The sequence below is a fragment of the Carassius auratus genome, chromosome 42 (assembly GCF_003368295.1).
Source record: "Carassius auratus strain Wakin chromosome 42, ASM336829v1, whole genome shotgun sequence".
In the NCBI taxonomy this organism is placed as follows: Eukaryota; Metazoa; Chordata; class Actinopteri; order Cypriniformes; family Cyprinidae; genus Carassius; species Carassius auratus.
Window position 1 is genome coordinate 14,849,400 of NC_039284.1, and position 15,243 is coordinate 14,864,642.

General features: G+C 34.4%; 4 protein-coding genes across 7 annotated transcripts in view; 3 read left to right on the top strand and 1 right to left on the bottom strand.

Annotated features, from left to right (window-relative positions):
• Nucleotides 1-1,639: 1,639 nt before the first annotated feature.
• LOC113060799 (interleukin-17A-like) lies at nt 1,640-2,579 on the top strand. The gene is made up of 3 exons (XM_026229999.1): nt 1,640-1,672; nt 1,849-2,015; nt 2,357-2,579. Exons 1-3 carry the CDS (start codon nt 1,640-1,642, stop codon nt 2,577-2,579), a joined length of 423 nt encoding a protein of 140 aa, XP_026085784.1.
• A 1,493-nt stretch (nt 2,580-4,072) lies between these two features.
• LOC113060798 (leucine-rich repeat-containing protein 57) lies at nt 4,073-9,178 on the top strand. 3 transcript variants are annotated; one of them, XM_026229994.1, is made up of 7 exons: nt 4,073-4,339; nt 4,886-4,903; nt 5,030-5,173; nt 5,273-5,408; nt 6,099-6,367; nt 6,459-6,644; nt 7,901-9,178. In XM_026229994.1, exons 3-7 carry the CDS (start codon nt 5,090-5,092, stop codon nt 7,940-7,942), a joined length of 717 nt encoding a protein of 238 aa, XP_026085779.1. In that variant the 5' UTR covers nt 4,073-4,339; nt 4,886-4,903; nt 5,030-5,089; the 3' UTR covers nt 7,943-9,178. The 3 variants fall into 3 exon arrangements, with proteins under 3 accessions (XP_026085779.1, XP_026085781.1, XP_026085780.1); XM_026229996.1 differs by having other exon boundaries at nt 4,886-4,899; XM_026229995.1 differs by lacking the exon at nt 4,886-4,903.
• Nucleotides 9,179-9,931: 753 nt separating this feature from the next.
• On the bottom strand, nt 9,932-13,722 carry LOC113060800 (breast cancer metastasis-suppressor 1-like protein-A). Of its 2 annotated transcripts, none has more exons than XM_026230000.1 (10): nt 13,215-13,722; nt 12,247-12,337; nt 12,004-12,149; nt 11,826-11,905; nt 11,512-11,608; nt 11,339-11,428; nt 11,175-11,239; nt 11,051-11,090; nt 10,612-10,738; nt 9,932-10,523 (listed from the first exon to the last, which is right to left on the bottom strand). In XM_026230000.1, exons 1-10 carry the CDS (start codon nt 13,348-13,350, stop codon nt 10,406-10,408), a joined length of 990 nt encoding a protein of 329 aa, XP_026085785.1. In that variant the 5' UTR covers nt 13,351-13,722; the 3' UTR covers nt 9,932-10,405. The 2 variants fall into 2 exon arrangements, with proteins under 2 accessions (XP_026085785.1, XP_026085786.1); XM_026230001.1 differs by having other exon boundaries at nt 12,004-12,131; nt 13,215-13,350.
• A 1,108-nt stretch (nt 13,723-14,830) lies between these two features.
• LOC113060801 (ral GTPase-activating protein subunit alpha-1-like) overlaps nt 14,831-15,243 on the top strand; it is a 34,367-nt gene continuing 33,954 nt past the window's right edge. Inside the window, 1 exon segment of the mRNA XM_026230002.1 lies at nt 14,831-15,177. Coding sequence (XP_026085787.1) covers nt 15,072-15,177 — 106 coding nt within the window. The 5' untranslated portion in view covers nt 14,831-15,071.

Sequence of the window (15,243 nt, forward strand, 5' to 3'; positions counted from 1 at the left end):
TTTTTTGCATTGTTTCCACTTATTCAAGCAGTCACAAATATTTGTCGATACTGGAGTATTCATTCATGAATAGTTTTTGGCATTGTTTTGGTTCAGTAATGGTTTGAATCAAATGAGAATAATGTATAGACAGTGAATAAAAGTAATGTTTTACAATCAGGTAACTATCAAATAAACGCTTTATTACAATTACATTCTGCTCTTTCCCTTATAAAAAAAAATAATATTTTGTGGAGATTGCAAACCAAGCCTCAACAATGTGCATGTGATGCAAAGTGTGCAACTGATCATGCAATAGTTAAATATTCCAAATTCCATGTCCAGGTTCCCAGCTAACAAAAATATCCTCAAAGAACGTTTTGCTAAGATTCCTAAGTTATGAAAACATTATTTCTGAATGTTCTCTGAACATGTCCCATTTTTTCATTGTTTAAAAAAAACATTTTTTCTTGGTTATGCAGTGTGGTTCAAAATAGCTTCTTTTTAAGTTCAATTAAACGCAAAAATTTAACCCAACCATTGGGTAAGTCCATATTTGACCCAAATTTGGGTTGAAACAACCCAGCATTAATAAAGAGCAGGTTATAAACAATGAGGGTGAGTAAATGATGACAGAATTTTCAACTTTGGTTGAACTATGCCTTTAAAAAACAACCAACAAAGTGTTTCTGGTGAAGTTGGTTCACCAAGGTGGTCTTCCTGACTGTCTAGTGGGTGCAAACCAACAAACCGTGGTAGAATACAAGCATCCAAAATGTAATATATGCTTGTCTTTTGTGCTTTATCAATAAGTTAGAAAGCAGGAAATGCATGTTCATTTTTGATAAGAAAAAATACATTCATTTATTTGGCACATTAGGATTACTGTAGCCTTCATCAACATAACGGAGACCAGTTAATATTCATTTAATTATACCACACATTATACCATGACCATGAGGAATGAAAATTCTCATAATTAAAAACACTAATTCTTATATTTTTAAGATTATCTTGCAAGTTGTAAATAAGTTGTAAATAAAACAAACATAATTGCACATTATAAAAGAAAATACTATTTCAGTCTTTCTACTTGATGCTTAATTTCCAGTGTGTTACTTGTGTTAATGTTTTCAGTCTTTATTACAGATTTATGACATTTACTATCAATTTGTTAGTGAAAATTGTTTCAAAGCCGTTTTTTCATCATATTGACTGCCATTAAATCAATGCCAGGAGTGATTAATAAAAGTTTCTAAATGAATCTCAAAACCCTAATCAGGAAAGACACGACCAAATAGAGTTTTCGAAATGTGAAAAAAAATAATAATACATTGAACAGAATCCAAAATCTTGATAACTCACCCAAAATGCCTGATTATTACAATTCATCATTTTCTCCCAACCAAAATTCGGTCACATGGATCTGCAACAATGCCAACATAGACTGATCTTTAATCCGTAGCTCAAATTACTGGCAATGAGAGGAAAAATGTAGGTCTGAACATAGAAGCAATCACCTATCAAATGATCTGATGAAGGAATCCAGGTCAGAGGTAGGCCATTTTATCTATGCAATCACGATAAAGCATTGCATAAATAGATGAGGTGAACAAGAAACATTTTCACACTGCAAGAGATTAAGAAGAGGGCATTAAAGATGTTTCTGAGCTTCTTCAACGCTAAATACATGGTGAGATGACCAAAACGTTCAAAGATATTTTGCAGTAGTTTAACTAATAGATACGCTAACACTATCTGCTTTCTTTACTAAAGAGTAAAATCTTAATGTTGTACGTTGTGACAAGAAGAGGCCTGAATCAATATATTTTAGTGGAATATAATAAGATGTAATGATCTTTCTTTCAGGTTTTGCTGGGATGTGTACTGGCGAACCTCACATTTGCAAAACAAGGGCCGAAAAAAATATGTGACACTAGTTTGATGATTTCCAGTGACTTCAATGCCTCTCCGGATACGGATGCGGAGGGAAATGGCAACATCCACAACCGCTCGCTATCTGCATGGACCTGGATGTGAGTTGCAAAGGCACAGAAACAAATGAAACATTCACCAATCTCTGAAGTTAATCAAAAAGTACTAAGAATAGGAGTTGCAGAGGATCGAAGGATGTTGATTTCTGCTTAGTGCTTACTGTCAATGAAAATAATAACACTAAGTGTGATCATGGATCAGGAAGATTTATTGCTATGTTTGTGAGGTTAACCTGAAGTTAGCTGTAGTGGCTACTATATAAGCATTTTTATGATACAGCAGGCCGTGCGACGTCAGTGGGAAACATCAAGTGAAGCAGGTCTTGGTTAGTTCTGTGGGTTTTGCCTCAGAGAAATGAGCTTCTTGTTTTCTTTACTTTCAGACCAAAGATTTCACCACACAGAATACCTCAGGTCATCTTTGAAGCCCAGTGCAATTCAGAATATTGTACCTTTCCCAGTGGCATGGATATGAGACTGAACTCTTTGCCTATTTATCAGGACATCCTGGTGCTGAAACGGGATACGGAGGACACAAAGTGTTTCAGGGTGACTTTTGAGAGAGTAATAGTGGGCTGTACCTGTGCGTGGGCCAAAACCTCCTAAAATTACTTATATGTTAGTATGAACTTAGTTATTTGTTCCAATGAAGCTGAGACCTTTAACTGATTTTAAGTTATTTTGCAAACAAAATAGTCCCAGAATTAAATTTGTATGAATTATTTGCATTTATGAATTTAGCAGACACTTATTATACTTGTGTATTGAATATTAATAAAATATTTAAACATGTTTTGACAATACAATTTATGAAGCATAACACTTATCTATCGCTGATCTTTATTGTGCACTCTCTATAACAAACCGATGTCTTGATGTTGTTATCTTCACTTCTGAATTATAGTTATTTCAAACTTTTTTTCCTTAAATGTTTAAATAATAATTGGTTTTGGTGAAAAAAACTAAATAAAGAATTCAATAAAAAACATCGCCCAACTAATAAAATATGTTTAAAAATGATATGATTTTTTTTTTTTTTTTGGTTATGCAAACGCCTCAGTAGAAGAGAGAAGGTATCCACCTTATTTTTCCAATGAGAGTGAGTGCAGCCATTTGTAAATGTAATGTGTCTGTGTCTTCTGTGTCTTCCTGTCTCATCCGCTACCAACTATTTTTTTTTAGTTGCACAAAAACAGCTCGTTTAGCTGATTGATATTGCAAACTGGTGTTTCTTACCATATTATTTTAACATATAATCTCTAAATTATAACCACACTGGTTTGTAGAGCAAACAGTTTTACCGTTTGCTACTATTTTATTCTTCTCGTTCTTTCCTTACAGTGTATAATGAACCGGAAATTTAGCACATTCCCAGAAAACGGCTTTCTTCCACGTTGAAAAGTAAGGTGGAAACATAGACTGTATAAAAACAAGGGTGGAAAACGTATACAGTCTATGGTGGGAAGTCATTATATGATAAAGTAACTAAATAGCAACAATTGCATCTTTTACCACATATATGTCATGATGTGGATGTGGTCTCTGGCACTCGACACTGAGCAGCCACTTCAAACATTCACCATAGTAACAGAGTCTGTCAACAATATTAGTTATTGTTACTACTACAAGAAATCATCTTGCCACCACAGTCATCCAAAAAGAACATAACTCAAGCTGTTCTGAATATGCCATAATTTAGTGTCATATCATTTTTAAATATAATGCACAAATCCCATGTTGTTGTTGTTTTTTCCATTGTGAGTCCTGTTAGTTTAAGTTTGATAGTTAGTTTTTTAAGTTTGCTTTCTGAAATATCAAACAAAAAATCAACCAAAAGTAGCTAATTAATTTAATTAATTTAATCTGCAACACTGCTGTTTTTTTTTAACTCAGTGCATGATGTAAAATGTAAGCTGGAGTGGATAAATTGGAACTCTGGTGGTAATAATAAGAGTTTTATAAGTTATTTAATTTTAATGTAGAAGTCACATGCAGTAAATGAGTGATGTAAAATGAAGCCCTTTCACAGCCAAGCCACTAAGTGGCGACATACAGAACATGAAACGAAATATACATTGTCTATTACCGTCGCCTAGCGGAGGGGAGGTACAATTACATGCAGGAGCTTTAATCATGACTGTTTCTACATAAACAAACATCATCCTGGAGATGGACAAAGTTCCTTAGATCATTATTTGATCACCACCTTAGATCCGACAACATTTAATTAACAGTTACTCTTTAAGCGCTTAATGAAGGTTATTTAGCTGTAACGTTAGCCGCCGGCGTGATTCTGTAAACTTTTCCTGCTGTACACATTGTCAAACTGTGGATTTACAGATAGCTAGTCGAGCTAACTGGCAAAGGTAAATGTTACTGTGAAATCATGTTTAACGTGGTTTTTAGTCGCGCATGTTCAGGTTTATGACAGCTCGTTGCTAATTAGACTTTGCGCTGAAAGTTTATTCAATGTTATATGTGTTTGTTCAGCTCAGAAATTACGTTATTGCCATCTGGATTGTATTATTTACCATAGATTTACTATGGTAGCAACTGTTTTAAATATAAGATTTTAGCTTAAATGTTCAAGTAGGTTTTTAACTAAATAATTTGTGAATGAGAATTAAATAATTTGGATCAGTGAATGAATCTAATAAATGTGTATCTCTTAGTGCTAAAGCGTGTTTAAGCTGCTATTTTTCATAACACATAAAATTATATTTTATAGAAACCGTATTTGTGTTAATCTAACAACGGCAAAAGTGAAAGGGAGAGTTCACCCCCCCCCAAAAAAAAATATATATATATATATATTTTTTTAACTTATCCTCATGTTGTATCAAAGGCTACCAGCTACTGTTTGGTTACCAGCATTTTTCAAAATATCTTCTTTTGTGTTTCAAATCATACAGGTTTGGAACAACTTGTGAGTGAGTAAATGACCGCATTTTTTCTTTTTTGGGTGAACTATCTCTTTAAATAATGTTACTATACAATAACCTTGGTTAATTTAAGGGTCTAGCTAACTTTATTTTCTTTATTTAACTTTATTCCAGTCTTCCAGTGGATTTCCTGATATCAAATTCGACAGCATTTGCAGCAGCCAGATCCTGTAAATGGGGAACAGTGCGCTCAAAGCTCATTTGGAAACATCTCAGAAGACTGGAGTCTTTCAGCTGACCGGAAAGGGGTTGACAGAGGTGCTAATAGGCTTGTCGTAATCATATTCACCTCACAAATGCATTTAGCAGCGATGTCCTCCTGGATTATTGACAGCTCACGTGTCTTTGTTCGTGTAGTTCCCAGAGGAGCTGCAGAAACTCACCGGAAACCTGCGGACAGTTGATCTGTCCAACAATAAAATTGAGGTGCTTCCAGTATTTATAGGAGGTTTCCAGCAGCTCAAGAGTCTCACCATAAGCAGCAATAAACTGAGTAAGTGTTATTATTCTACTCTTTTAATTTTATTTTTTTGTATTTACATTTTTTTTTTTTGCAATCAATACATAATTTTATAGTGTTTTTCACTTTATTTTTTCCCTTAGAATTAAATAGGCTCGTTTTGCTAATTTTCTTTTGTATGTAAATTACCTCTGTTGTGATTGGCTAACATCGTTGTATGTGAAATGGGTAATCCCAAATTTATCAGACGAACAATGAGATAAATATGTGTGTGTGTGTGTGTGTGTGTGTAGAATTAAATATGTGCGATTATAATATACATTTCAAAATATAATGTATAAATAATATTCCGAAAATTTGGAATAATTAAAATTTTTGATGAATTAAAAATGTTGTCTTATGCTTATCAAAGCTGCGATTATTTGATCAAGAACAGAGTAAAAACAGTAATACTGTGAAATATCATTCCAGTTAAAATAACACTTTCATATATTAAAATATAATTTAAAATGTAATTTGTTCCTGTAATGCAAAGCTGGATTTTCAGAACTCATTACTCTAGGCCTCATATCCTTCAGAAAACATTCTAATATGTCGATTTGCTGCTTATAAAATATTTCTTACTGTATTGTCTACATAGTAAATCATTTTATTGCAGAGCAGCCTGTATTCTGCTATGTGAACTCTTAAGCACTCCATTAATGTTAATGTAAACGTGTGTAGCCTGTCTACCAAATGACATCGGGAAACTCAAGAAGCTGGAGACTCTTATTTTAAATGGGAACCAGTTGAAGCAGCTTCCTTCATCGGTGGGTCAGCTGAAGTCCTTGCGCACCTTGAGCCTTTCTGGGAATCACTTCAAGGAGTTTCCCAGTGGACTCGGCACCCTTCGCCAGCTCGATGTCCTGGACCTGTCCAAGAATAAGATCCAGGTGGTTCCTGCAGAAGTGGCCGAACTGCAAGCCATTGAAATCAACCTCAATCAAAACCAGGTGAGGTTTTTTTTTTCTTTGTTTATTGCATTTGGGAAATGTCACGTCTTGATAAAGGAGTGTCAGGGTGAGTTTTTGTGCTGTGCTTCAGATTTCAACAGTGTCTCCAGAGGTGTCCCGTGCGCCCAGACTAAAGGTTTTACGGCTGGAGGAGAACTGTCTGGAGCTCGTCTCTATCCCTGTCTCCATCCTCACAGACTCCCAGGTGTCCTTGCTGTCTCTGGAGGGCAACCTGTTTGAAGTTAAAAAGATGCGTGACCTAGAAGGATACGACAAGGTAAGTTTGAGTCAGTTTAGCCTTCAATTATAGCTTTAATTATAGCTTTAAATAAAGTCTTTTATAAGAAGACATAAGAAAAACAAGTCTAGTTTTTCAGGTTATATTCCATGTGCAGTCTTAACACTCAGTTTTGTGTCTCATCCTCTTCTATAAAAATCACATGTTTTTCCAAGATGGAAAATACCATGGTTTAAGTTTGAATGTAAAACAGAACTGATCTAATGATTTGTTTTTGAAACAAAGTCAAGTCCCCCAAAATCAAGAAGCAGGAAAATCCAGGAAGAGATAATACTAGCTCTGCTTTGAGAAATTCAGTTCAACTCGGATTTATTCTTGTATCGCACTTGACACATTTACACCTGAGATTAAAAAAAGACAACAAAAAAAACCCTCAAATATAATTTCCCCAAATATAATCCAGTATTGATATAAGAACATTTTACTGTTTAAGGCGTAATTGAAAGTTATTTTTAAGACAAATTAGTGTTTACACTTGCTGATTGTGTGTTGTTGATTCTGAATGTAGTTTGATTTAATCTCAAAACATTTCGAACCCAGTTAAAACAGATCTTACTTCCAAGTGTAAACAGGGCCAAGTGATTCTACAAATATCAAATTCAATACGACCTCTCTTATTTGATTCACATATGAGTGAAATTTCAATCTTATAACCTAGTTAAATCTATTTATATCCTCTTTTCAAAAGCAATTCTGCTTATTTTCATTGACATCAATTGAAAGCTTTAAGAATTAGATTTTCCACATCAAAGATTTGATGACAATCATGTTGTAAGTACCGGTTTAATTTCCCAAAAATGAGCAGATCGTTTATGTTTACACTATCTTAGTCTATCACAGTTTCCACAAAAAATATTAAGCAGAAAAATGCTTTCAACACGCTGATAATTAAAAGAAATGTTTCTTGAGCACCAAATCAACATATTAGAATGATTTCTGAAAGATCATGTGACACTGAAGACTGCTTTGCATTCCAGGAATAAATTACATTTTAGATTTTAACAATAGAAAACAGCTATTTTAAATTGTAAAGATATTTCACAATATTACTGGTTTTGCTGTATTTGTAATGAAACAAATGCAGCTGTGGTGAGCAAGATCACATTTCAAAAACAACATTTGTTTTGCATTTTCCAAATGTTTGACCCATAGCATAAATTAGCTAAATACTCTTAAATGTGATTTTCTTTCTTGCATATTCATATAATGACTAGCTTCAATCTTATTTTCTTCAGTACATGGAGCGTTTCACTGCAACCAAGAAGAAATTTGCGTGAGCAGTCTGAGGCTTTCTGCACCTGTCCTCTGCATTGGGCTTACCATGGAGAGGTTTCAGCTGGGACTGCTTGTGGAAATGGCAAGACGGGAATGAAAAAATGGTCAAGACTGCTTCACAACATGCATAGTAGAACGACGGCTCAGAAACCCCAGCCCTGCTGTTCATCATGTTACAGTACAGGCCGCACTGTATGGACCTTGCATCTCTCTTTCTTTTGCAAAGATTTTATAAACCGAAATATAACACAGACTCAGCTTTATGAGGACATTTACACTGGAGGATGGTTGGTTTATTGTATATTCGTGTACACTAATGTCATGTGTTTATAGAAGGTCTGTCCTTCAGAGAGAACATATTATACATCCTCTACCCTTAAAGTATGTGCTATTGATTCATTTATTTTAAAGCATTAGAGTTAGAACACACCTTTGTTCCCTTTTTCATGTCTGTTATTATTTGATTAGAACATTAGTTTGGGCATCAATAAGGTTGTATCTGTTTAACATGATTTTGATTGAACTGTGATCTCAAAACTTCCGTTAAAGACTATTTACTGTGATATTCATTGAAACAAAGGCTGCACATAAGTCTTTGTTGAAAACTGTCCATGAAATGAATGGCAGTGGATATTTATTTGTAACACAAAATTCAGTTTTAATGCAGTACATTTGCTTTTACACACGTATACATGCTGCATGTTTTCTGACCATAAAAGTGCATTTTAGTGAAGGACTATGTATTTTCATGCAGTTTTTTTCTTCGTGGTCATGTCTATGTGTCCATCTATTAATTACACACTTGAATGTTATCTTTGGTTGTCTGTTTAAAGGGATAGTTTATCTAAATATTACAAATGTTTTATCATTTACTCACCCAAGGTTTTCCAAACCCTTTTCTGCTGCACACAAAAGCAGATATTTTGAAGAATGTGAGTAACCAATTTTTTCATTTTTGGGAGAACTATCCCTTTAACCTAGTGTTTCTCTCTGTGAATTAATGTATGCACATTATTGGAAAAGTGTTAATATCAAGCATCTGAATTTTACATTCAGAATTATAAGATAGTACCCAAAAGCAGTCATGAGAGGATTTACTCTAATACAGCATTGATTGCAACATTTAGCAACAGGATAATTATTGCGTTGTATTAAAATGACAGCATCATCAAACTGAATGTATCTGAATGTTCCCTTCAGGATGAAAATGAGTAAATAAATATTTAAGTAAACCTACAGTTCATATAATAGTGATTATTCATAATAAGACTAACAAATAGTAGAACACAACTCAGGACATATCAATTATTTAAATATGTTTTAAATAATTTTTGTATTATTTATTTGGGATTTTATCAGCTGTTTGGACTCTCATTCTGACGGCACCCAATCACTGCAGGGGACCCATTGGTGAGCAATTGATGGAATGCAAAATTTATCCGAATCTGTTCTGATGAAGAAACAAACACATCTCCACCTTGGATGGCCAGAGGGTGACTACATTTTCATTTTGGGGTGAACAATTTTTAATGCTCTGGCAAACATTAGTTAATTATAATACTATCGTTCCACTAACTAAATTAGTTTTGAAAAGATTAAAGCTTTTTTTTTTTTAAAAACCCATGATATTTCTATTCTAATTAGACATATGGAATTGTGTCACTCATAAAGGACAACAAGGCTTTATGATATCAAAATGCTGTATTTTGAAAGTCTGTTCAATGTAATTCATAACTAAAAAAAAAAAAAACATTCAACAGATTTTTCAAAAGTATGGATAAATCAAGAAAAAAGGCATAAAAAAAAACAACAGGAACAGCACAACAAAGAAACCAAAGGGTGGTGCTGTAACCCCACATGACAACACTGAACCAAAGCACATTACAGTGAATTATATAAAGTATTCACCACATGTATGGCTTGTTTAGACTGTAAATAGAGCAGCAAGATCACATCTTGAACAGTAAACAGCTGTTTGAAGAGCTACTCACTCCTAAAAATATCAAATATCTTTATTTCATAGAAGATGCCTCACAAGCAAAATGCAAATTGTGGCATATCATTTGTATCTGAAGATAGTGATGAGGCAGATATGTAAACAAAAAAAAATAGAAAACCATTTGTGGGAGCCAGACATGGCATTACAAATGACCTACACATTAGAATTGGGTTCAAACACCACTGAGTTGAATTAAAATGAGTAATGAAGCCAGTCATAAAAATACAAAAGTCCCACATTTCATGGTAGCAATTACACTACATTTTTGTCTAATCTTACTAATTGCATTGCACTGAATATACAATAAAATAACAAACTTTCCTTACATTTCAAATGACAGACAATACACCAACATATCTGTTTTTAAACATCAAAAAGGTGTTTATATCATGATACACTGTACATAAAATGGCACTATTAAACATGTCAGACTGGCATCCCGACATCTGATCAGATCTCAGGTAGATCAGGCATATTTGATGGTGTATTTGCCTTTCTGAAGCTGTGAGATGTAGAGTTTTGACTTGCTCCCATCGACTCGCTTAAACCAGACTTCATCGTGATTGATTGTAGTTATTACGGCGCTGTTTGAAACAGAAGACGGGAGAAACAGAACTCACAAAAAGTGCTGCAAAATAATCAATATGAGCTCGGTCATTCTGGATCCCTCACCTCGTAGGATACTCGTCTTTCTTGTCGATACATATGGCTTGTCCACGGCTGTACCATTCCCCGTCGTAAAACAAGCGTCCGTCTTCTGAGCGGGCATTGTGCTGGTGTTTGTCACCCTTTGAAGAAACTACAACAAAAGTTCTGCTGTTAGTAATGTAACAGCTTAAATGTTACATAATAAAACACCTATAGCATAAGCTAGTATAACCGCGGTAACAATACAAACATGATGTGTCTATATTTAACTGGAATGTGTTAATAGGTAACCACTTAGGAGGGAGTCATTATGCACCAAAACTCTAGGAAGCTGCCCAGAGCAAAAGGGACTTAGACACATTTGTTCAAGGTCACTATACTAAAAGGGAAATTCTACAACAGATGACTTTTTTTTACTATGTCCACAAACTTTTAAACTGTAGTGCAGTAGATATGCTCTTACCATCAGTCTTTACTCTGTGAGGTCCTAATGTTGCCATGGCCTACACGATATTAACAAAATACATAATTTGCTTCTCAATAAATATGGTTTCATATAAAAAGTGTTATGTTTTTGACAGTCTAACCTTTCTGATAGCAGTCCAGTCTTCCAGTATATCCAGGTCTTGCAGCATGTAAACTATAAATGGGCGTGCACATGTTAAGAAACTCACAAATTATACACTTTTCCAGCAAATTCCAAAAACATTTTTGATTATAGGCATGTACGGCTGGTTGTAGTTAAGGATATCTGACACAACAACAGGCTTTTTCTTTTTCTCTGGACTGAAGGGATCTTTCTTCTTATTTTTTCTTGATTGCAACTCATCGTTCCAGAGCTCTGTAAGGTAAATATATGACAAAGATTGTATAAATAAAACCAAAAAACGATATTATTTGTGACTGTATTCACAATTCCAGTACCCGAGGTAATATCTATGCTGTGACGGTCTTCCTCCAAGCGTCTGATCTTCTCCTCTAGTTCACTTTGAACCGTATCAAATAATAACAGTTTTTCACTCTAGAAGAGATCAAATGAACCAAATTAGAATTGTATTTAATTTTGAAAAGTTTGTTTAAATAGATGCATGCTTTTAATGTGGTAGCTGGCAGGCTTTTGGTGCTGTTAGCTCAAACAATATAAATAATCCTCTATGGCTCTGTTATGATGACTTAGCGAGACGTTTCAGACATGCACCATTGTTTAGGTAATAGTGGATTACATCTGTAAAGCTCACCTCCCAGTGCTGGAACGCTGCTTGGGTCTCACAGTCGTATTTATTCTTCACCGATTCCAAGCACAATTCTCTGTAGATACCTATGCATGAATGTATTGTTTCAACAATGACGTAATGCACCAAAATGCACAGTTTCAAAGATAAATACTCCCGTGTTCAGTTTGGACAGAAGACCGACCTGCAACTTTAGTTCTAATCTGCATGTTCTCCTGAAGATTAGCAAGGGGTTCCAGGTACTCTGGTGCCTTTCCCGACATCACTTCCTGAAGTTTGGCATCAACTTGACTCAGTCTCTCTTTATATAACCTAAGGAAAGCATGCACACTTAGTGACCAATGGAAAAAAAATAAAAATAATTATGCACTTGTAAAAAACATGAATTCATGCACGGATTCAATACAAACAAGAGGATGGTACATACTGGTCTTTGAGGTCAGTGAACTGTTTTTCTAGGTTAGTCATTTCGTCTAAGCATTCCATCCTTCTCCTTTCACAATCCTCATCGTCCATTTCTGAAATAAAAAGATTGATTCTTTCTTTGCCCAACTATTGTAAAAAATGATTTCTTGTAAGACCTTTATCGTTATTTATATGCTGCGTTTCCCATGTGCTCTCTGTTATGTGGAAAAAAACCAGCAGACAACTCAAAATGTGGATTGCTGAACATTAGGCTGCATGGCCCTAAAAGTTCAAAGGACATTTAAGATGTAGATGAGTTTGTTTCTTCATCTGAACGAACATATTTGGAAAAAATTAGCATTGCATCACTTGCTCACTAATGTAACCTTTGCAGTGAATGTGTGCCATCAGAATGAGAGTCCAAACAGCACATAAAAAAACATCAGAATAATTCACAAGTAATCCATATGTCTAACATATTATTAAGCAAAAGGCTCCATCATAAGAATTTTTTTTTTTTATTCAAACCGTTGCATGTAATCTTGTCTGAATCAGAAGAGAAAAGTTCATTACTAATGGATTATTGCTTTGTTTTTATATTTTGACCAGAAAGGACTGTTTAATATCTATATATGCGTGTGTGTGTAAGCTTTTCACTTCACAAGATATTAATTGATGGACTGGAGTCGTGTGGATTACTTGCGATGTTTCCTCTCATTCTGATGGCACCCATTCACTGCAGAGGATCCAATAGTTAACAAGTGGCCTAATGCTAAATTTCTCCAAATCTGCTCAGACGAAGAAACAAAGTAATCTACATTTTTGATGGCATGAGGGTGAAACAATTTATCGGCATATTTTCTATTTCAATTTTCGAGTATTCATGGTTCTTGTTGAATTGCAGGTTTAATTGCAATGCATTTTTACATGTATCCATCTGTTCCTACACATCTAACGTTACACAGAGAAAATCAAAAGCCTGCTTCTCACCTGAACTTTCCCCATCTTCAGAGACAGAAGAGCTCTCTGTATCCTCGTCTTCTGAGCTGCTCCCTTCTTGCTCTGCGAAATCCACCTCCATCTCTTCATGGTTGCTCTCCTTCTTTTCTCTCGAGTGCACTGGCATTCCGTCTTTTTTTTATTTTTTTTTTAACTAAGACTACCGGGAGTAGTAAAAACTACTGAACTAAGTTACTTGTCACCTTTAATTACTCGCTCTCTTTTGTGAGCTGATGTGTTTGTTAGCTTGATGTTATTGCTAAAAACAAAACAGTTACATAAACATCTAGATGTATCATGCTAACAAACGTTCAAATCCTGCAAATGACCATCCGCTATCGTTTAGTCCAGATATGATTAAATCAAAACGGAGGGCTCTTGCATATTAAATCGCTTTACCTGTTTTCATATTTTTGTAACCCCCCAAAAACCCTCCTGTTTTAATTTAATAAGCCATGCTACTTTCTGAAAGGTAGGGACACTGGCGCGTTATGTGCGCTTTTTTAGCACTCTGGGGTTTGTAGTTTTTATGGTGACACGGATATTTAGGGTACCATTGTTTTTAGTTGAGTAAAGAACTACAGTTCCCCATCGTCACTCGTCCAATGGCGAGCGTGTTTACGACTATAAAAACAGGCTGTATAAATCTATTGTCGAATGGGTGAAATGATTGTGTTGTTTTCGTTAGTGTAGTAATTAAACGTATACATGTATTATTGTTTTATTTATCTTGGAACAGAGTTGTTGTTGTTGTTCACTCAATTTCATTTTCAGATAATTGTACAATGCATAATAATTCACAATCTCCAAACATTATGAAATAACCCTCTTATATTTGTATTTTTTTTCTGTCAGTTTTTTGTTCCTTTCATTAATTTATTATCAATAGAATATGTAACACAAAATAAAGGTGTAAGCTTAGACTGTATAAAACAGATGAAGACAATATATATTGCAAATTTTTCCTCACTCAAAAAAACAAAACAAAAATAATAATACATATTGTTTATGAATGTGAACTATTTCTATATATATATATATATATATATATATATATATATATATATATATATATATATATATATATATATATATATTCACTCATTCATGCATTTTACTTGCAAATGTCGACAAAATAATAATAATAATAATAAATAAAATAATAATAAAAAGGTTAAATTCGTTATTTCATAAAATAATGTAAAGCATATGTTATATTCAAAATCACATGCACAATAGTGTTCAAAAGTTGTAAAAACATTATAAAAGAGAACAAAGGATGACATACGATGAACAATAGAAAACGGTATATCATTTTCGCATAGATATAAAAAAAACATAACACTAAAGAAAATATGTAAGAAACAGACCTCATTATAACAGTTTAGAAATGTCTTATACATTTTATTGTCAGATATTAAGTGCAATCATCTATTGTCACTCAAAATAAATAAATAAATAAACATTAATACATATTGTTTATGAATGTGAACTATTTCTCCTGTCCTGTGGATCCTCATGTGTGATTGGTCTATGGGTGATTGTGCTTTGGATGACGTCTGAGCGTTGAATGTCTCTGGCCTCGATTATGCTGTTTTTCATGTCGCGTCCTCCGCCATGTTTTCAGATCTTCAGAGAGGTGTGTAGTTCACTAGACACACACACACAGAGGAGGGCTTGCTGCTTTTTTCTTTTGTTTGACCTCCTCTGCAAAAATGCACGCCTCACCTCTATTTCCTCAAGCTTCCTTACAACCCATAACACCTTTCGAGCCGTAAATCTGACAACCCTTTCCATGTTTGAGGGACTTAACGGAAGATTATCATTAGCTCCTCAAAACATCTCGGTATGTTCTCTAAAAAAACTCATGGAGATGTCAGGAAATCGACACAGAAAGTGCTGGACCCCAAGAAGGACGTGCTGACAAGATTGAAACATCTGAGAGTCGTTATTGGTGAGAAATAACATCTGTACTAATTTTATGGTCCTAATGTTGCCCTGCAGGGTGCTAATATGCTAT